Genomic DNA, 21,239 nt, shown 5'->3' on the forward strand with positions numbered 1-21,239 from the left:
AAGAAGAAAGCCTTAGTCTGCAGTCATGACCCAGCCACAGAAGAAGTAAGATATGACTGCCTTGCTGAATAAAGTACTGAGCCATGTGGCTAACATAGACAAGAATAATGGGCTGATATAAGTTATAGGGGTTAATAAGAAGTCTGAGCTACTAGGCTAATCACTTTATAACTAATGTAGACTTCTGTGTGATTTCTTTGGAACTTAATGACTGCATAAACCAGACAGGACAGAAAACTCAGTCAATAAGTTGTTTATCAGACTGTGCCTCATGGGTGGTGCTGGACAGAGGGTATTGTTTGTAAGATGAAGGTCATCCCCTATGCTCAAAATTCAGCCAAATGCTCCTTGTACAAGAGTGTCTTGGTGCAAGTCACAGGCTAGAAAAGCACTGTTTCATACAGTTTGGAGAAACTGACTTAGGGCAGAGTGCAGCTCATTACCAACATGATGCATTTGAGGAATTTTTATTTTTTTAAGCTACTCAAAATCAACAGTTGAGTCAGGCATGGTAGCACACACCTTTAATCTTAGCACTAGAGAGTCAGAAGCAGGAAGATCTCTGTTAGTCTGAGGGCAGACTGGTCTACAAAGTGAGTTCCAGGACCAGGGGTACACAGAGAAATCCTGCCTTGGAAAACTTAAAAAAAATCAAACACTTATGAACTTTTAAAGTGTGAATTTCTGTAATATCATAATTTCATTTCCTTGGGCTAAAACCTGAGAACAGATTTGCTGAGTCACAGAACAAATATGTTTAACTTTTGAAGAAAAGGTCAACCTGCCTTTCAAAATGACAACACCATTTTGTTTTCTTCCAGCTATGTGAGTATGCTAATAACTCTGTCTTTGTCAACAATGATTCTTTATGAATGTTTTCCTTGCAGATGTTTCTGTGAACTTTTAACCTTTCTTACTGTATTAGTCTAGGCTTTTCAGAGAAAGAGAGTTTATGGAATTAATATCTATCTATCTATCTATCGATCTATCTATCTATAAAAGATGTATTAGAATGTCTTACAGGTTGTGATTTATTTAGTCAAACACTGGCTCTTTAGCTACAGAGGTCCAAGAATTTAGTAGTTGTTAAGTACATGAGGGTGGATGTCTCAGCTGGTTTTTAGTATACAACAGAATCCAGAAGAATTAGGCTCTAATGCCAATAAAGGGATGGTCTTGCCATGGAGAGCAAGCAGACAAAAAGAGAAAGCTTACTTCTACCATGTTCTTTGCATAGACCACCAGGAGAAAGTATGACCCAGATTAAAGGTATGTATTCTCACCTCAAAAGATCCAGATTAGTGGATAGTCCTACTTCAAATTTAATTAAGAAAAACAAGCAAAGAAACATTAACAACCCTTCACCAGTGTGCCCAGATGGTGTAGGAGGTTCTTCTGTCTATGTGTTGCTTTCATTGGTTGAATAAAGAAACTGCCTTGGCCTTTTGATAGGGCAGCACTTAGGTAGGCAGAGTAGACAAAACTAAAGGTTGGGAAGAAGGGCAGAGGGAGAACCACCATGGAGCTGCCAGGTCAGACATGCTGAATCTTTCCCGGTAAGCCACAACCTCATGGTGATACACAGATTATAAGGAATTGGTTAAATCAAGATGTGAGAGTTAGCCAATAAGAGGCTAGAGATAATGGGCCAGGCAGTGATTTAATTAATACAGTTTCTGTGTGATTATTTCAGGTGTTAGCTAGCCAGGCAGCCAGGGCAAAACAGGCCCTCCCCCCATTAACACCCAGACACTTGGGTTTTGGTTAATTTCAGATGCAGTCAAAGTGACAACTAAGAATAGCCACATATGGAAATTTCTATTACTACTCACCCTCCCCTCCCCCCATATACACAAACTTTGAGATGCATCTTCATTCTGCATGTTTGCTGTGGTCTTCATCTCCATTATCATCCATGATGAGCCTCTGAGTGATGATCATTGAGTGGCAGATCGTACAGGACTTCCCCAAGTCAGGCTATACAGAATGCAATCATTAAGAGGTAACGCTAGGCTGCCCACCTAACACAAAGAAGATAGATAGATAGATAAATAGATAGATAGATAGATAGATAGATAGATAGATAGATAGATAGAACGAACATCTGCCCAGACCCAGACTTGAACCATAAAGAGTGTTGGAGGGGATATATAAAAGGGCTACTTACTTAAAGAGATTTCTATACTTCTGAAATTCCTATGTATATGCCTCTATTTTCAACTTTATTATAAAATCTGAGAGCCTAGATTGTCTTCAGTGTACAAACCAGCAAGGCTGCATTAAATGTTTGTGAGGTGGATATAATTGACTCTGAACTTGTTTTCAGTAAGATTTTGCTACCAATATAGTACAAGATGGAGTTGGGATGAGTAGGGAATGGTCACTTAAGAAGTACCACACACAAAAAAACAAGGAGCATTGAATTAAATGATATCATCAATATAATAGACATCATACATCTAGAGAACTTCTTACACAAACACTTCAGAAGACACATTCCTCTCAGCAACTCCTGGGGTTTCTATAAAGTAGTTTGTATATTAGGACTCAAAGCAATTTAACAAATACATCAAATTGAAATAATTCTGTTTATTTGATCACAATGGAGTAAAACTGTAAAAATCAAGAAGAATGAAAACATATCTCATAGGATTATACAACATACTGTCGAATGATGAATGTCATTAAAGAAATAAAAAGGAAAGTCAATTTGTTAATAATGTAAAAACTGACCATATTACAAAAACAATCCACAGAATCAATGTAATTCCAGCAAAAAATTATTAGACATTTCTTCACATATAGAGAATAAACAATCTTTAAACTTCCATGGAACAAAAAGACTGAACAGCCAAAGAATTGTTGAGCAAAAACAGCAAGACTGGATGTATTCCCACACTGTATTTAAGCTACATTACAGAACCATGGTAGTAAAAGCAACACAGTATGGTAAAAAATAGACACATGGGTCAATGGAATGGAATATAGGAGATAGATAAATTTTTTTTCACAAAGATACAAAAATTATAACTGAGGGAAGGACAGCATCTTATACAAGTTATAACTGAATATCAGCATGCAGAGTAATGAAGTTAGATTCCTGTCTCTCACCTTTGCATGGAACTCAACTGCAAAGGGATCATAGACCTCTACATAAAACTTGTGCTCTAAGGTGCCAGGAGAAAGGTACAGAGTACATATGCCAGCACACAGGCACAGGTCATGGTTTTCTGAGTAGGACTCCACTGTCACAGGAAATAAGACCAACAGCGTACAAGAAAATCTCATGAAATTAAAAAAGTTTCTGTACATTAAAAAATACCTATCGACTGTTGCCTTAGATTTCTGTCTTGTTCAGTCCAGTAGCTGTTTAATCTCAAAGAAACACACAGAGGTATACATTAATCATAAACTGGTTGGCCTATTAGCTCAGGCTTCTTATTAACTCTTAAATCTTACATTAACCCAAAATTCTTGTCTGTGTCAGCCATATGACTTGGTACATTTTATCAGAGAGGCATTATCTTCTGTGTCCTTTGTGTCGACTGCAGACTGCCTTTCCTCTTCCCAGAATTCTTCTGTTCTCATCACCCTGCCTATACTTCCTATCTGGTCACCCTCCCTCTACTTCCTGCCTGGCCAATCATCTTTTTATTAAAATAATGCAATTGACACATCTTTACAAAGTACAAGACCAGTGTCCCCCACTTCCCTCTTTTTTCAAAACAAGAACTCTGAATATAATCTTCTTTGTTTAGCTTTCTTCCTGACCTCTATCCTTTACAACTTGTAGCCAACACTCTAAAGAAACGAAAACATCCAAAATTCATGTTTTTTGGAATGTGGGCATAGTTTTCCAGGCTACTTCCTGCTCATTGGGGGCACTGATAATCTTACAGGGACCTAAAGAAAATTTAGAATTATGATCAAATCCTGACGGGTGTATTCTGTGAGGCTTGATTATCTCAGCCAGCAGTCTTGAAACTGTTCTGGATGTAGAACTCAGAGAAAACTCCAACAGAGATCCTCTGAAATGTTGGATCATCTGAGCTATCCACTCCTATTGGAGATTCTTCAGGGAGTCTTCCCTGATCATACTTGATTTTTCTTAACCCAGAATGAATCCATAGTCTCTCATTTCCTATGAAAACAAAAGCAAAACCTCTTCTCAAAGTAACATATCTTTTGACTTCAATTTTAAAGTCAAAGCATTTTCAAAATATTTATGCTTCATTAATCCAGCAGCATTTGCAATCACATATCTTTTAGCAGCTGTTGTTCCTTCCGCAGCCATCAGATAATTAAAAGACAACACAATAATATATAATATCCAGATTCTCTGTGTATTTTCCCTGCTTACATGACTTTATTTTAAAATCTATTTCTTTTATTTTTATTTTTAATTTTTGGTTTTTTGAGGTAGGCTTTTTCTGTGTATCTTTAGCTGTCCTGAAACTTACTCTGTAGACCATGCTGTCCTTGAACTCACAGAAATATGCCTTCCTCTACCTCCCAAGTGCTGAGATTAAAGGTGTGTGCAACCACACCTAACTACTCTCTCTCTCTTTAAGGACTTTAATTCTTTTTTCTTTTCTTTCCCAAGTCTACATATATTTTTAAAACACACTGTAAATCATTTAGAGGTTTTCTTCATCTGAATGTATCTTTACTGTATATCTTTCTTTTTCTGACCACACGAGTCTTTAATTTGCTAAGCGATATGATTAGGATTAAAGCCATGGCTTTGAAGGCTGGATCCACCCCATTCCTTAGCTTTCTGAGAGTCTAGCTTCATGGTGGAGGTACTGGTGGGAGCCATGCTTTTGCCACAATTATATGGAATTTCAAGGTCCCTGCCACTACCAAGAAGCATACTGTTGGATATTCATAAATGCCATTTAAGTGTTTTGTGGTGGGGCCTCTTAAAAGGGCTGCAAGGTTTTTGCAACTAAAGATGAGTTGTGGAGGCCTCTCTTAAATGAGACTGCTTTCCTCTAGCAAACAGAGCTCACCTGAGAAAATGCTGCTACCAAGAAGCCATGCTTAACACTGTTCTTTTGTGTCTAGAATTACTTCCCAAGCTCTCACAGGTTTTAAGTGAATTTAACTGTCCACATTGGTACCATTTGTTGCCCAAGATTCTATCCCTCCTGGTCCCCACAGCTGTTCAGTACCAAAGAAGCACACAGAGGTCTCATTAATCATAAACTGGTTGGCCTATTAGCTCAGGCTTCTTATTAACTTTTACATCCTACATTAATCCATAATTCTTGTTTGTGTTAGCCATGTGGCTTGGTACATTTTTTCAAAGAGTCATTTTCATCTTGTGTCCTCTGTCTGGGTGATGACTGTGGATTGTCTTTCCTCTTCCCAGAATTCTCCTGTTCTCATCGCCCTGCTTATACTTCCTGCCTGGCTACTGGCTAATCAGCATTTTATTAAAGCAATACAACTGACAAATCTTTACAAAGTACAAGATCATTGTCCCACAACAGTCGACCAAGTGAAGAGGCAGCCAGCAAAATGGAAAAAAATCTTTACCAGCTTTACACCTGACAGAGTATACAAAGACCTAGAATATCTAAACACCAAGACAACAATCTAATTAAGAAACAGGCTACAAAATAAAAAGAGTTTAAAAGAAAAACTCATATGATCAGGAGACACACAGTTGTTTCAATATTCTAAGCCATCAGGAAAATGCAAAATAAAATTATTTTCAGATGCCATCTCACCCTGGTCAGGATAACTACCATAAGAATAAAATTAACAACAAATACAGATGCAGATGTAAGGGAAGAGGAATCCCGGTTAACTTTTGGTGGGATTACAAAGTGGTACAGCCATTTTGGAAATCAGCCAGAAGTTTCTTCAAAAGACTAAAATGCAAGCCACTGTGTGATCTAGCCATACCACTCTTGTACAGTATCTCCTTCATAGTGATACCTGTTCAGGAGAGCTAAGAAACTAGAGCAACTCAGAGGTGCACCAGCTGATGAATGGATAATAAAATGTGATACATGTACATGGTGGATTTACTCCTGAAGTCCACAGAGTAACCTTCTGCCAAGCAAAGCATCACTGATGTAGGAGGAGGTGACTCATACTGAGGAGTCAGCCCAGTAGTAGGGAATTTGGGTTCTGCTGGACCTGCAGGTCAGGAGATAGAGGAGCAGAGGAATCTTTTCCTCAGTGCTTTTGTAGCTGTAGCTGCTCCTGGAGTTTGGACAATAATAATATAATACATTCATGGTGCCAGATGTTAGGGTCTGAGAAAAGCTGCCAAAGAAAATCAACAACTGTGTGTGCAATAGCAAGAGTGTTTTATTGATTCTAACATGGTGTGGCAAAAAGCAACTCCTAAAGTAGCCTACAAACTCCTTTTAAGCACAATTAGGGGAATTCTAAAGAGGAGGGATTAACCTGGGACTGATTGGTGGAGGAAAGATTAGTATGGGGGCTGATTGCTGGAAGGTCATAGTGGTTAGGGACCTTCCAGCAGCAGGATGGGGAAATGCTGCAGGAGCTCCTTCTGCTCCTTCAGCCAATAGCCTTTAAGATACCAGTCTACTTGGGCATTGTCTCTTTTGCTTTAAAAAGCAATGGAAGCCCTGCTCTCTCTTTCTTGCTTCTGGCTCCACTTCCAGCTACTAGACTCTGTTCCTGGTCATGCAGAGGGCTGTTGTCTATGACAGTGATCTGTAAGTTTCCCCTTAAATAAATAACTCTTTTATTAATCATAATTCCAAACTGGTGTGGGATTGTTTTGTGACTTACATCTATAAATGGTGCCCATGTGGACAACTGCATCCACATAAAGCCTGAGAGAGCTTGGGAAGTTATTCTAGACAGGAAAAAAATAAAGTTAAGCACAGCTTATTGATAGCAGCATTTTCTCAGGTGGGCTCTGCTTGCTAGAGGCAAGCGGTCTCATTTAAGAGAGGATTCCTGACTCAGCATTCGCTACAAAACCCTGCAGCTCTTTTAAGAGGTCATGTCATGAAACACTTAAATGGTGTTGATGAAAAGCTGACTGCATGCTTTTTGGTGGTGGTAGGCACCATAGAGTTGTGGCAATAAACATGGCTCTGGTCGGTACCTCTGCTATGAGGCTGGAATCTCAGAAAGCTAAAGAATGGGCTGGATCCAGCTGTCAAAGCCACAGCTTTAATCCTAGACATATGGTTTAGCAAATTAAAGACTCATGTGGTCACAAAAAGTGAGAGATATACAGTAAAGAGAGATTCAGAGACAAAGCAAACCTCTAAATGGTTTACAATGTGTTAAAAAATATATGCAAGCTTGGGAGAGTAAAGAAAAAGGTTAAAGTCCTTAAAATAAAAAAGAAGGAGAGTAGTTGGGTGTGGTGTTACATACCTTTAACCCCAACACTTGGGAGACAGAACAGACAGACCTCTGTGAATTCAAGGTGTGGTGGCACACACCTTTAATCCCAGCACTTGGGAGGCAGAGGCAGGCAGATCTCTGTAAATTGAAGGTCAGCCTGCTGTATAGAGTGAGTTCTAGGACAACTAAAGATACACAGAGTATCTGTTTCAAAAAGCCAAAAATTAAAAGTAAAAATAAAAGAAATAGAGGTTAAAATAAAGCCACATAAAAATGAAAACTACACAGAGAGTCTGGATACTACATGTTATTATGCTCTCTTTAAATTGTTTGAAAGCTGAGGAAGGAGCAACAGCTGCCAAAAGATATTTGTTTATAAATCCTGCTGAATTAATACAAGATAGGTATTTTGAAAATACTTTGACTTCAAAATTGAAGTCAAAGGTATGTTACTTTGGAGAAGAGGTTTTGCTTTTGTTTTCACAGGAAATGACAGGCTGTGGATTCATTCTGAGTTAAGAATAATCAGGTTTGATCAAGGAAGACCACCTGAGAAATCTCTGGAAGGAGCAGATGGCCCAGAAGTCAGAGTTCTACATTCAGAACAGGTTCAAGACTGTTGTCTGAGATGATAAATCCTCACAGGATACTCCAGTCAGGACTTAATCATAATTCTAAATTTTCTTTAGGTCCCCATAAGATTATCAGTGCCCCCAACCAGCAGGAAGTAGCCTGGAATACTATGCCCACATTCCCAAAATATGGACTATGGATATTTTCCTTTGTTTAAAAAAAAAAGAAAGGGAAGTGGTGTGGGACAATTCTGTATTCTGTCAATTATGTTTTAAATAAACTCTGATTGGCCAGTAACCAGGCAAGAAGTATAGGCGAGATAACCAGATAGGAAGTAGAGGTGGGGCAATGAGAACAGGAGTATTCCGGGAAGAAGGGAGCTTCTTCTGCAGTTGTGAGCCCGTCACTGAAGAAGCAAGATGTGATTGCCTTGCTGAAAAAAGGTACCGAGCCATGTGGCTAGCATAGACAAGAATAATGGGCTAATATACATTATAAGAGTTAAGATGAAGCATAAGCTAATGGGCCAATAAGTTTATAGTTAATGTAGACCTCTGTGTGATTTTCTTTGGGACTTAATGATTGCCGGAAACTGGGCAGAACAAGGACTGGACAGGACAGAAAACTTCAGTCAACAGAGAAAGCTCTCTTTAGCCTGCAAAAGTCAGGGGGCATCTTCTAAGCTTGCAGATGGTCACCCATAAGTTGTGGTTTCAGGAGACCTGCTTGCTCAGCTCTGTCCTATTCTAGTGAAGTGACACTAAGGTCGGGTCTCTGTCAGGGCTTTGGTCTGCTGCCCCGCCTCCAGCATTTTACCAGGTATCTGTGAGTGTGTCACCCCCTAGGACAGAACTGTGGCCTGTCAGCCTTCAAAAGGCAAAGTTATTGAGATGCACAAAAAGTTCCTGGTGTTTCACATACCTCAGTTGACTTTAGTAGTCCCTGGTTTCCTTCACCATACACCTACCCTGGTGCAAGGGTAGGCAAGCTTGCAGAGCAAAGAACATGTGTGCTCTGGGCCTATCAGCAACTCTCAGGCTCTTAGCAAAAGTTGAACCAGAAGGACTTCATGCCCAGGGTGTCACTCCCCTAGTGTGGACACATTGACCTCCTCCTGGACCTCTGCACTCTGATAGTGTAAGCTTTCTTGGTCTCTTTCTGAGTCTCCCCAGTCAGATCCACTGAACTCAGACTCGCCTGTGACCCCTGCTGCGGGTTACCAGAGTCTGTTCTCCAAGCAGGATGGTCTACCTGACTCAATAATGGCTACTGTTTGGAGTATTTTTTGTCTGGATTCCTGGGCTCAGAGTCAGAGATAAGTGTAAAAGGGATGGAGTGTGCCTGTCCTCTTCCATTCTGGCCCGTGTCATCCATGAGAACATTACAGTGGCAGGGGCTTACAGACAATGCCCAGGATTACTTAGATGGGATGCATTAGCTGCATGTTTTGTGACACACTTGTAAAGCCAGAACCTGAAAGCTGAGAGAGCAGGCCAGTATGGACTACATATAATACTCTGTCTCAAAAAACAAAACAAAAATACAATACAGAAAGAGAAAAAAATATGTTCACATAATTTTATTTTCACCAAATACTCCTATTCTGGATATGGCTTTTTAGCTTCCAGCCAGAAGGACATTTCAGTAAAGATTACACAGGATTTCATGGCAAAGTTTTCTTTGAAGATAAAGCATTATGGGTGTAGGCAGGCTCTAAGCAGAACCGTCTCCATAGGTTTTGTCTGTTGCAATAACTGTCAGTCATCACAGTCTGGAGTCCTCAATGAGATGCATGGACAAAGATGCTGTCAGGAAGGCCATGGTGTGCAGGCAGCAAGTCACAGGACAGGGTGAGCACTTCACTGAGAAAGACTTTGGAAGTCACTCTTTGGTGGCTGTGAGTGGCTGCTGCCCTGGCCTCATCCACAAAGGTGGCACCAAAGATGCTGATTCCTGTGGGTCAGATGGGGGAGGGGCTGCAGCAGAAGATTCGCTTGGCTGGTTTGGGGATTTTAACTTTTCTTGTTACAACTCATCAGGTCTGCCAGACTCTGCAGTGTTGACCATGGTGCTGAGGGAGGGGAGGTGCCAGGGAGGTGGAGCTGTAGAGATGGCACACAGCAGGAGGAGGAGGGTCTCCCTGGACCCCTCCCTGCACTCCCAGGCAGAGAGGATCAGGACTGCTTAAGACTGCACAGCATCCAAAGCAGGACATTTTCCAAAGCAGGTAAAGAAGAGTCAACAAACCCATGGTGTCCAAATGCTTATCTTCACTCATACTTCGAGTACGTAAGTTTTTTAGGTCCTTAGGTGAATGCTCCATTATCCCCTCATTCCCTGGTCCCCAGCACAGCAGGCCAGGACTTTGTGTGCAGTCACAGCTGTGCTTCTTCCAGCAGCTCTCATGTCAGAGTGTGTGTGTGTGTGTGTGTGTGTGTGTGTGTGTGTGTGTGTGTGTTGCTTGAGTCTGCCGGAGATGTTATCAGGTTCATGTTCACAGACTCAGGACATCTGTGAATCTGTTTGACTGTGAGTTGTGTCCTGGAAGTGGGAAGGGAGCATCAGAGGATCCAGAAATGTCCAGGAAATAACAACCTGTCACTGTCACCCTGAGTACCTGTCCATGTATGGAAGGCTATCTCTAACTTTTACAGATTCCCCAAGAACTCTTTGGTTCCTAGTGACCAATCATTCTCATCAGATCCTGTATTATCAATTTATATTCTAACTTTATTGTTGTCCCTAAACTTTTTTAGTCCCTGTATTAAAAACTTTCTTTTATAATATATTTCAATGCAAAAAGGTGACAAGTGTGCTCAATCTGTCTGTGTTCACCTAAAACATTTTCTCTGTCATTAAAGGGATCTATCCCCCATCTTCTAGATCCTGATGCTTATAAGGCCCCTGTATATGACAAACCATGCCATCCTAGGATACTACCTTTTACATTGTCTTGAAGGCCAGCCATAGGACATCACCATAATGATGATTTTGTAATGCCAATCTTCAACACCAGGAAGCAGAGAGAGTTGAGAATGAGCTTCAGTTGGGTTCAGGAGCTGGGCAGAGAGAAAGGCTCTTCATTTGAGTGCACATGGGCTGACGCCTTGGCTATCCACTAAGGCAGTGGTTCTCAACTTGTGGGTCATGACCACTTTAGGAGTTGATTGAGCCTTTCACAGGGGTAGTATGTCAGGAATTCTGCATGCCAGATTTTATGTTTGGGGATCCCCACAACGTAAGAAACTGTATTAAAAGGTCATAACATTAAGGAGATTAAGGACCATTTCACTAGGGCTTGAAGGTGTTATTGAACTCATAGTCCGCACACGCACACACAAACTCACACCCCCACCCCACACAGACACACAGACACACACACACACCAGAGAGAGACAGAGACAGAGACAGAGACAGGCAGAAGAGCCAGAATTTCAGTGTCTTTCAAAGAAACTGCCATGAACTAACAGAAAGTTAACAGGAACAGACCCTAAAATCACTGTAAGAGACAAGGGACTGTGAGGGTGGACTCACTACTCTACAAGCCTTGGCAGCACAGAGGTGTCATGAGGATGAGGCCACACTTAGAGCTCCTGCCCTCTCACTTCTCTCCGTCTGAGACATCTTGTGTGTGATCCTACCCACAGAAGTCCCGTGGCTTCTCCTGTTACAGCTTTCTGTTCCCTGATCTTCTCTCCCACACCACATTGGGTTGGTGAGTAAAAGGGCCAGGGGTCATGGTGACTTCATATTCAAGGACAGGAATTCTGACATTCCAGGACTTCAGATGCCATGCCATGTCTATCCAAGAGTCCAGGGAAGGAGCAGAACCTGCAGAAGTGTCATTGCCCTGCCTGCTGGCTATTGATTCCCTATTGACGTCTGCCTTATCAGTTCTCCTGCAATAAGAACTTTGCCCCACTCAACCAGTTTCCACACCTATGTCCTGAAAGGTTTCAATTTCTGCCTGGCAAGGCCAACCTGTTCTGTTTCCTGTCGCTGAGAGACTATCATCTTGTAGCAGCACAGACGTCTGCCTGGGATTCAACCATGCCACGCGATAGACTTCCTGGCTGGCTGTTTGCTGTGGCCTGTGGGCTCCTGCTTCTCCTCCTCCATGTGCATGGTGAGACTGTCTAAGTGAGCAGAGGGACCAGGGCCAGAGCTGCCAAGTTTTGCAAAGTCTCAGCTTGTGGGAGGGAAACACCATGGAGGGAGGAGCTGTGGAGACAACAGACGACAGTGTGGATTTGTGAGCCTTCTAATGCCCACACCAAAGCCCACACAATGGTACACGGAGGGTCAGAGATGTGTAAGGCTACCATGTACTGAGGAGCCAGCTGGGACAGAACATGGTTATGGCTGGAGCTCTGAGAGAATGTGCATAATGACAAGAATTCCTTCACAATGCCAAGCTTCTCTGAACCTGCCACCTTGTTATCTAGAGAAGTGACCTGTCAATTTTCTTTCCTTTTTATTTCAATTTTATTGATTTTTATTGAGTTCTTCATTTTTCTCTGCTCCCCTTCCTACCTCTCCCCTTCAACCCTCTCCCAAGGTCCCCATGCTCCCAATTTACTCAGGAGATCTTGTCTTTTTCTGTTTTCCATGTAGATTAAATCAACGTAAGTCTCTCTTAGTGTCCTCATTGTTGTCTAGGTTCTCTGGGATTGTGATTTGTGGGCTGAATTTCTTTGCTTTATGTTTAAAAACCATTTATGAGGAAGTACATGTGATAATTGTCTTTTTGGGTCTGGGTTACCTCACTCAAAATGATGTTTTCTAGCTCCATCCATTTTCCTGCAAAATTAAGATGTCATTATTTTTTCTGCTGTGTGGTACTCGTTTGTGTAAACGTACCACATTTTCCTTATCCATTCTTCAGTCGAGGGGCATTTAGGTTGTTTCCAGATTCTGGCTATGACAAACAATGCTGCTATGAACATAGTTGAACACATGTCCTTGTGGCATGATTGAGCATCCTTTGAATATATACCCAAAAGTGGTATTACTGGGTCTTGAGGAAGCTTGTTTCCTAATTTTCTGAGAAATCACCACACTGACATCCAAAGGGGTTGTACCAGCTTGCATTCCCACCAGCAATGCAGAAGTGTTCACTTTTCCCCCCAACCTCTCCAGCTTAAGTTGTCATCAGTGTTTTTGATCTTGGCCATTCTTTCAGATGTAAGATGGAATCTCAGAGTTGTTTTGATTTGCATTTTTCTGATGACTAAGGACGTTGAGCATTTTCTTAAGTGTCTTTCAGCCATTTTAGATTCCTCTGTTGAGAGTTCTCTGTTTAGGTCTGTACTCCATTTTTTTTATTGGATTATTTGTTCTGTTGATGACAAATTTCTTGAGTTCTTTGTATATTTTGGAGATCAGACCTCTGTCTGATGTGGGGTTAGTGAAGATCTTTTCCCATTCTGTAGGCTGTTGCTTTGTCTTGTTGACTGTGTCCTTTGCTTTACAGAAGCTTTTCAGTTTCAGGAGGTCCCATTTATTAATTGTTTCTCTCAGTGTCTGTGCTACTGGGGCTGTACTTAGGAAGTGGTTCCCTGTGCCAATGTGTTCAAGTGTACTTCCCACTTTCTCTTCTATGAGTTTCAGTGTGGCTGGCTTTATGTTGAGGTCTTTGATCCATTTGGACTTGAGTTTTGTGTATGGTGATAGATATGGGTCTATTTTCATTCTTCTACAGGTTGATATTCAGTTGTGCCAGCACCACTTGTTAAATATGCTTTCTTTCTTCCATCTGATATTTTTTGCTTCCTTGTCAAAAATCAGGTTTTCGAAGATGTGTGGATTAATATCTGGGTCTTCGATTCAGTTCCATTGGTCCTCCTGTCTGTTTTTATGCCAATACCAGGCCATTTTCAGTAGTGTAGTTCTGTAGTAGAGCTTGAAGTCAGGGATTGTGATGTCTCCAGAAGTTCTTTTATCATACAGTGTCCTGTCAGTTTTCAAAATGGCCAGTGGACAAGGTTTCCAGCCCTTAGTAATCCATAAGTCCTCATCTCTACATCCTGTAGCTGAACTGAGAGAGCCCAGATTACCTTTCCCATGTACCACGGAGACAATGAGGTAGAAATTCCCAAGTGTGGTGACAACCGATGGTTTCTCTCCACCTACAGGACAGGACTCAGCCAGCCCCATCAGGAACACACACACAGGGCAGGTGAGAGGAAGCCTCGTCCATGTGAAAGATGGTGAACTTGGTGTCTTTACCTTCCGGGGAATTCCGTTTGCCAAGCCACCTGTAGGACCACTTCGATTTGCACCTCCTGAGCCCCCTGAGCCATGGAGTGGTGTGAGAGATGCAACCTCCGAGCCAGCCATGTAAGTTCTGGGACCCTCAGACATGAGCTGTAGGCCACACTGCTGTGCTTCCTCCATCTCAGCTCTACAGCAGTGTTCTGTCTGTCCTGAGGGCATCTCCCATGCAGTTTTCAGAGGAATGTGCAAAGGATTAGAGAGGAACAATGGTGCCAGGGTCCTGGGTCAGAGCTTGGCACCTGTAGGGACTTAGCTGCAGGTACTGCAGTGAGGAGCAGAGACTAAGGCCATTCTTCACGGTCACTGTGACCATCCACTGTCTAGGTGCCATTGGCTAAGGAACAGGTGCACCTGCTTTCCACTGGAGACAATGTGGAAGAAGGAGGTACCGTGAGAGTCTGGGAGTGAGATGGGGGAATGTCTCAGTTCCCTGTGAGATTGTCTTATTCATCTTATGGATCCTATGTGAGCACAGATCCCCAGTACCCGAGTATATTTGCTTGTCTTCTGTTGCTATGATAGAAGACCCTGACAAAAGAAGTGAAGAGAAGAAAGATTTTACTACAGGTCACAATTCCAGGAAATAATCAACCATAGGTGGAAACCACAGGGCAGAAATTTCAGGGAGCTGATGACATCACATCCATAGTCAGAAGCGCAGCCTATGGGTCACATGCATATGCTTCACTTACTCTCTCCATTCTTACACAGTTCAGAGACCCCTTCACAGGGAATGGTACCTCCTACAATAGGCAGGTGTTTTTATCTCAATGAATATAACCAAGATAATTTGCCACAGGCACGTCCACAGGCAAATGATCTAGACCAGCGGTTCGATTCTTGTGGGTTGCTATCCCTTCATGGGCTGAATATTCGATATCCTGCATATTATATATTTACATTATAATTCATAGCAGTAGCAAAATTACAGTTAAGAAATAATTTTATGGTTGGGGGTCACCACACCATGAGGAACTGTATTAAAGTATCGCAGCCTTAGGAAGTTTGAGAACCACTGATCTAGACACTCCCTCATTTTGGTTATTTTTCCAGGTAATTTCACACTGTGTAAAGTCAACAATCAAAACTAGCCCCCACACCAGGATTAAATAATACAGGAATGATGAATGCCAGTGCAGAAGCCAGTTATTCTCACAGAGGATGCCAGCAGTCTCTGTATACTAGCCGATTCAGGATATTACTATCCAACCGGAGGCCTGCCTAAAAGTATTGCTTCATTTTCTTCTCTACAGAGCTGGTGGCCTTTACCTTGGCAGGAAGGGACTTAAAGATGGGTCAGATGTTATCATGGCATCATGGAAAGTAATGTCTGAATGTGACTGAGAGAAAATTTAGACTATTTTGACCACCACCTATCATGGGTGATCTGTCTTCTGTTTTTACCAGGTGTCTGCAGACGAATTCACAGATCTCAGAGGAGAGGAAGATGAACATCTCAATGTCTGAGGACTGCCTGTATCTCAACATCTACACACCGGTCCATGCCCATGAAGGTTCTAACTTACCTGTGAGTGTCAGGATATCATCAGCTGGGGAAGAGGATGTTTCTTTCTCTGGAAGACTGGAAGGGACAAAGTAATTCTGAGATCCCCTGTGGTTTAGACCCTTATTAATTGTCTTACCTTATCCGGGCTAAGGAGATCATCCAAACCCATGGTGAGCTGCTTTATCCTGGGTGTGAACTCAGAGCTCTGGGATTCTAGAGGCAAGAGGTTCTAGGTCTTTGATTAAACCAGGAATTCTTCTACCATCTTGAACCTGACAGAACTGCCCTGGAGGGTACACGAGGTCTTCATTATTGTCAATACCAAAATTTATAGCTGCAGGTTATCTGTTGTGACAATGGGATCTGATGTCCCTTCTGATTAGTAATCATACAAAAACACATGTGGAGACACTCCTGTTTGCCCCACTTGATGGGTCAGAGAGTGATGATGTCATTATTTTAGGTCTCGGGGCATTAATTCGTGCTGAAATTTCCTGAAGGGAAATTGGGGATGGAAACATGCTTATAGGCCTAGAGTACCCCATCGTGGACCTTGTCCTAAAATCCTGAGTAGGAGATCTCTGTGTATGTCAACTTGCACAGAGACTAAGAAGTTGATAATCCAGTAGGCAGTCCAGTTGACCTTGGACTGGGTGTGGTCCTCCTGAGTTCTGTGTTGATGTCTCCAGGTAATGGTATGGATTCATGGTGGTTCACTTGTTCTGGGAATGGCTTCCATGAATGATGGATCCATACTGGCTGCTACTGAGGATATAATAATGGTTCCTGTCCAGTATCGCTTGGGTATCCTCGGCTTCTTCAGGTAATCCTGGGACTGGGCTGGACAATGGGGTCTGAATAGAACATGGACAGACCTGTAATTCCTGTCCCTGCTACATCACAGCACTGGAGACAAACACGCCACAGGCAACTGGGGCTACCTGGACCAAGTGGCTGCCCTACGCTGGGTCCAGCAGAATATTGCCTACTTTGGAGGAAACCCTGGCCGGGTCACCATTTTTGGCTCTTCAGCAGGAGGAACAAGTGTGTCTTCACTTGTTGTGTCCCCCATGTCCAAAGGACTCTTCCACAGAGCCATCATGCAGAGTGGAGTGGCCCTGCTGCCTGACCTTATCTCTGACACCCACGAGAGGGTCTACACTGTGAGTGCCCTCATCAATACCAGTCCTTACTTTGCTACCTCAGTTCTTGCCTCTTGTACGCCATTAACCTGTTAAGTGACAAAAACAAGCATATGGGAAATTACTTCTTCCAAGTAATTTCAATAATTTCTGAACGGCATAAAATTTAGAATGCATCCCCGTGCTTTATGTGTGCTGAGTGTGTTATATGACAGTGAAGCTGGGCCTAGTGGCTTCCACCATTAACAAGATTCTTACCCATGGTTTCCCAGTTGCTTCTTATTGCTGTGATAAAGACCATGGCCAAAAGCTACTTTCAAAGAAAAAAGTTTGGTTCAGCTTACAGTTTATTTATAGATAAACTCGACAGGAAGTCAGAGTGAGGGCATGGGCAGGTCACTGGAGGCCAGGACTGAAGTAGAGGCCAAGGAGGAACACTGCTTACTGCCTTGTTACCCATGGCTTCCTCAGTTTGCTTTCTTATACAGCCCAGGACACCAGGGGTGTCGCTGCCCATAGTGGGATGGGCCCTTCTGCATCAGTCATTTATTAGGAAAATGCCCGGACTCACCTATGAGCCACTCTGATAGAGGCATTTTCTCAGTTGAAGTTCCTCTTTCAAGATTACCTTGGCTTGTGTCAAGGTGACAGAAAATATCTAACCAGGACACATGGATTCAGGGAAGGGGCCAACTTGTAAAAATACCTGCTGTTCAAGTGTGAGGCCCTAAGTTCAAATCCTGAGAGCCCACCTAAGGCTAGAGGTGGTACTATGTGTCAGTAAACCCAGTGCTCCTATGCAGAGATGGGAAAGAGAAGCATGAATCCCTGGAAGGTCATAGATCAGTTAACCTAGTGTAGACAAATGCAAACCAGAGGTGAGGTGACAAATGACACTGAGGGTGTCCTCTGACCTTCACATGTGAAATACATCACATCATACCCATTGTCACACACGAATACATATAAAAACAAACAAACAACAATAAAGCAAATGTTCCGGCCCCTTTCCCAGCTGTCACTTTTGGACAACTGAAAATGTGAACAGGTCCACCTAAGTTCTTTCATACACAGCAAAGAACAGGATGTGGTATTTAGGGGCAATGACATCTACTTGAAACCAAGAAAACTCTTGGTTTGGAAGGATGAACCAACCAGTGCCTGTTCCGTTTCCAGACGGTGGCCAACCTATCTGGATGTGATGCCAAGGACTCAGAGGCCATGGTGCACTGCCTACGAGAGAAGACTGAAGCAGAGATTCTGGCGATCAATCAGGTCTGGATAATCGTGTGGTTTGGAGGACTTGACCACTAGCATGGGGGATAGCCAGTCCTCACTAGTTGAACCAGCTCATTTGTCTCCATGGTTAGCTGTCCTTTTAGTACTGTGTGCAGAAATAACAAGACAGGCTAATTTTAATGTCCAGTTTCTTCTGGAGTGAGCATAGCATCTTGAGATGAGATAGGAAACGGGGAAATCATGTGGGTATTCAGTGGACATCAGAATATTTATGTGATTGATCTTCAGCACTGACTCTTAGTGCCCCATAGGTCTTCACTATGATCCCTGGTGTGGTAGATGGGACGTTCCTACCAAGGCACCCTCGGGAGCTGTTGGCCTCTGTGGATTTTCGCCCTGTCCCCAGCATCATTGGTGTTAACAGTGATGATTTTGGCTGGTCAGTCCCCTTGGTAAGACCTGGTTCTAAACCCCTGGGAGCCTAAACTCAAATGGTGGGTTATGGGAACTCAGAAATACTTTGATCTAGAGACAACCCATCCTATACTTAAGACTCTCCTCTACTTCCCAGTACACGGGTCTTGATCCTGTCATAAAGAGCATAACCCGAGAGACCCTGCCAGATGTTCTGAAGAGCACAGCAGCACAGATGGTGAGAGACCTTGGCTCCTGTCCTGATAGAGTTATTATTAGTATTATTTATTATTGTTAATGATTATTCTTAGAAAGATCACTAGTAACAACTATTGTAATTATTTTGATATACTCTTCTCAGCTACCATGCCCAGAAAAAAAGGCAATGCATATGTGTGTTTCTGTGTGGATTCAAGCACCATATGTTTCCTGCATCCCCTGTCTCATCCCTGGTCACGTTCCTTATTAGGAGGCTGCTTCCTACCTATCCAAGTGCTTGCCCAGTAAGCATCTCTTTTCCTGATTCCTCCTGCTGTAGCTGCTGCCTCCTGAGTGTAGTGACCTGCTGATGGAAGAGTACATGGGGGACGTTGAGGACCCACAGACCCTTCAAGCACAGTTCACAGAGATGATGGGGGACTTCACGTTTGTGGTCCCTGCACTCCAAGTAGCACATTTTCAGCGTGAGTACATCTGTAGCAAGACCACGGGCAGGGGGAGGTCAGAACTGTGGGTCCTGGGTGAGCACTGTAGTGTTGAGACCTGGCACATGTCCGCATCACATCTCTGTTACCAGGCATCTTAAGCCACTTACTTCAGTAAATCCTTATGTCTAGTGCAAAAGAGAGACGTCTTACTTATGTCTAGAGGAGGAAACACATTAGTTACACTTGGGGGTCTTGTTCAAACTACTCATCTGTTTACAAAAACATTTTCCCATCATCAGTTCTCCATCCTGGGGTCACCACTCAGCTGTGATTCTAGATAACTTTAGAGCAAGGTTTCTTACCAGCAAGGATCAGGTGGGAAAGCTCCATAGAGAGAACTTTAAGTCCACATGTGTCCTCACCCCCAGGGTCCCACGCTCCTGTCTACTTCTATCAGTTCCAGCACCAGCCCAGCTTCATCAAGCATAAGCACATCCGGCCACCCCATGTGAGGGCTGACCATGGTGATCAAGCTGCCTTTGTCTTTGGCTCTGCCCTCTGGGGAATGAAAGGTGAGTCTTTGTTGAGCTGAATGGAGTCCTTGGTGCATTCCTGAGGGATTACTGAGCTCAGTTCAGTCGGGGGAAACTGAGGCTCTGGGAGAGAATGGGGTCAAGCAATAACCATTTCTGAGGTACACCAAAACAAACCAAACCAAAACAAACCAAAACAAAACAAAACAAACCACTACCAGGGTTAGAATACAAAGCTTTCCTAGTTCAGCTTGTGCTGGAAGGAATGGGAGGCCATTGGAGTCGGAGTGAACCTGAGTAGAGACTTGGATGGATGCTGGATTCTGAGTGGTGAGGGAAGAGAGTATACACCAGGCCTAGGTTTCAGAGTTAGGTTGTGGTTGAGCTAGGGGAGCATGAGTTGGCACCTGCACGCGGTAGCTCCAACTTGGACCCTCGTCTCCTGTCTGCAGTTGACTTCACTGAGGAGGAAGAACTACTGAACAGGAGGATGATGAAGTACTGGGCCAACTTTGCAAGACATGGGTGAGAACATGCCCCTCCCTCAACCTCCTATTCAAGACCATCCAGGGCTCCCAGGTGTGTGTACCGCATGCAGAGTTCCTTGATTATGTTACAGTCTTCTCCATCCCAGGGCACACTTAGGCAGACACCTTCTGGCTTTCACTTACTGGTGGGTGAGTCACAGTGTTCTGGTACTGTTCTTTAGATTTTCCCTCTGAGAGGGAGACACAAACCTAGACAGCTTCCCTTGTTTCATATCAGACACTAGTGAGCGACACTTGTATTCTTTATCAGCATACCAGTCCATCTGTCCCCTTAGGCCCTTGGCCTACTCATCCACTGCTCTGACCCAAATCAAGGTGTCAGCTCTTGGATGAGAGTGACCTCACCCTTCCCTGCTGGCATCTTATCCACAGGAACCCCAACAGCGAGGGTCTCCCCTACTGGCCTGAGTTGGTCCATGATGAGCAGTACCTGCAGCTGGACATCCAGCCTGCTGTGGGCCGAGCCCTGAAGGCCAGAAAGCTGCAGTTCTGGACGAAGATTCTGCCCCAGAAGATCCAGGAACTAAAGGGAGCTCGGGGCAAGCATGAAGAGCTATAGTGCCCATTACAGGAAAGGTGTGTGGTGTTAGGGATGGATGAGGTCATCCTGAGGCTACAAAGTCCATTTATTTATTTTTATTCATTCCAAACCCACATAAGCATTTCTAACCTCAGCATTTCCCTTTCACTGTGTATGACAAACCCTCTCTGTGTTATTCCTTATCCTTTGGGACACATTTTATTAGAATCAATAAATGGTCCCACAACTATATGGAGTTGTTGGTCTCTGTGTATTTTCACCCTGTCCTCAGCATCTTTTGTGTCAATAGTGATGAGTATGGTTGTATCATTCCCATGGTGAGGCTCACTTCCAATCTCTGGGAAGATGGAGGCTCGTATGCGTGTGGTAGGAAATCAGATCCATCCCATCCTACACTTAAGACTGAGTTCCATAGTCCAGTTCAACTCTAATCCCACCGTGGAGTAAATATACAGAGAGGCTATAAAGATTG

General features: G+C 43.2%; 1 protein-coding gene across 5 annotated transcripts; it reads left to right on the forward strand.

Annotated features, from left to right (window-relative positions):
• The first annotated feature begins 1,479 nt into the window (after nt 1–1,479).
• LOC125398276 (liver carboxylesterase-like) lies at nt 1,480–20,998 on the forward strand. 5 transcript variants are annotated; one of them, XM_085682096.2, is made up of 14 exons: nt 1,495–1,556; nt 11,568–11,635; nt 11,942–12,046; nt 14,055–14,259; nt 15,604–15,724; nt 16,393–16,526; nt 16,608–16,866; nt 18,022–18,120; nt 18,396–18,536; nt 18,656–18,736; nt 19,037–19,181; nt 19,574–19,717; nt 20,131–20,203; nt 20,599–20,998. In XM_085682096.2, exons 1-14 carry the CDS (start codon nt 1,540–1,542, stop codon nt 20,783–20,785), a joined length of 1,779 nt encoding a protein of 592 aa, XP_085538222.1. In that variant the 5' UTR covers nt 1,495–1,539; the 3' UTR covers nt 20,786–20,998. The 5 variants fall into 5 exon arrangements, with proteins under 5 accessions (XP_085538223.1, XP_048287012.3, XP_085538222.1 ...); XM_085682098.2 differs by having other exon boundaries at nt 1,498–1,556; nt 11,874–12,046; XM_085682099.2 differs by having other exon boundaries at nt 1,504–1,556; nt 11,896–12,046.
• Nucleotides 20,999–21,239: the final 241 nt, after the last annotated feature.

Source organism: Myodes glareolus, chromosome 22 (genome assembly GCF_982192425.1).
Source record: "Myodes glareolus chromosome 22, mMyoGla1.1, whole genome shotgun sequence".
Taxonomy (NCBI): Eukaryota; Metazoa; Chordata; class Mammalia; order Rodentia; family Cricetidae; genus Myodes; species Myodes glareolus.

What these genes read in the sequence shown, in the direction of transcription:
- LOC125398276 (XM_048431055.3), top strand. An exon ending in TCTCCTCCTCCATGTGCATG is followed by an intron (nt 12,047 to 14,054) that starts GTGAGACTGTCT and finishes CTCCACCTACAG; the next exon opens with GACAGGACTCAGCCAGCCCC. An exon ending in AGAGCACAGCAGCACAGATG is followed by an intron (nt 18,737 to 19,036) that starts GTGAGAGACCTT and finishes CTCCTGCTGTAG; the next exon opens with CTGCTGCCTCCTGAGTGTAG.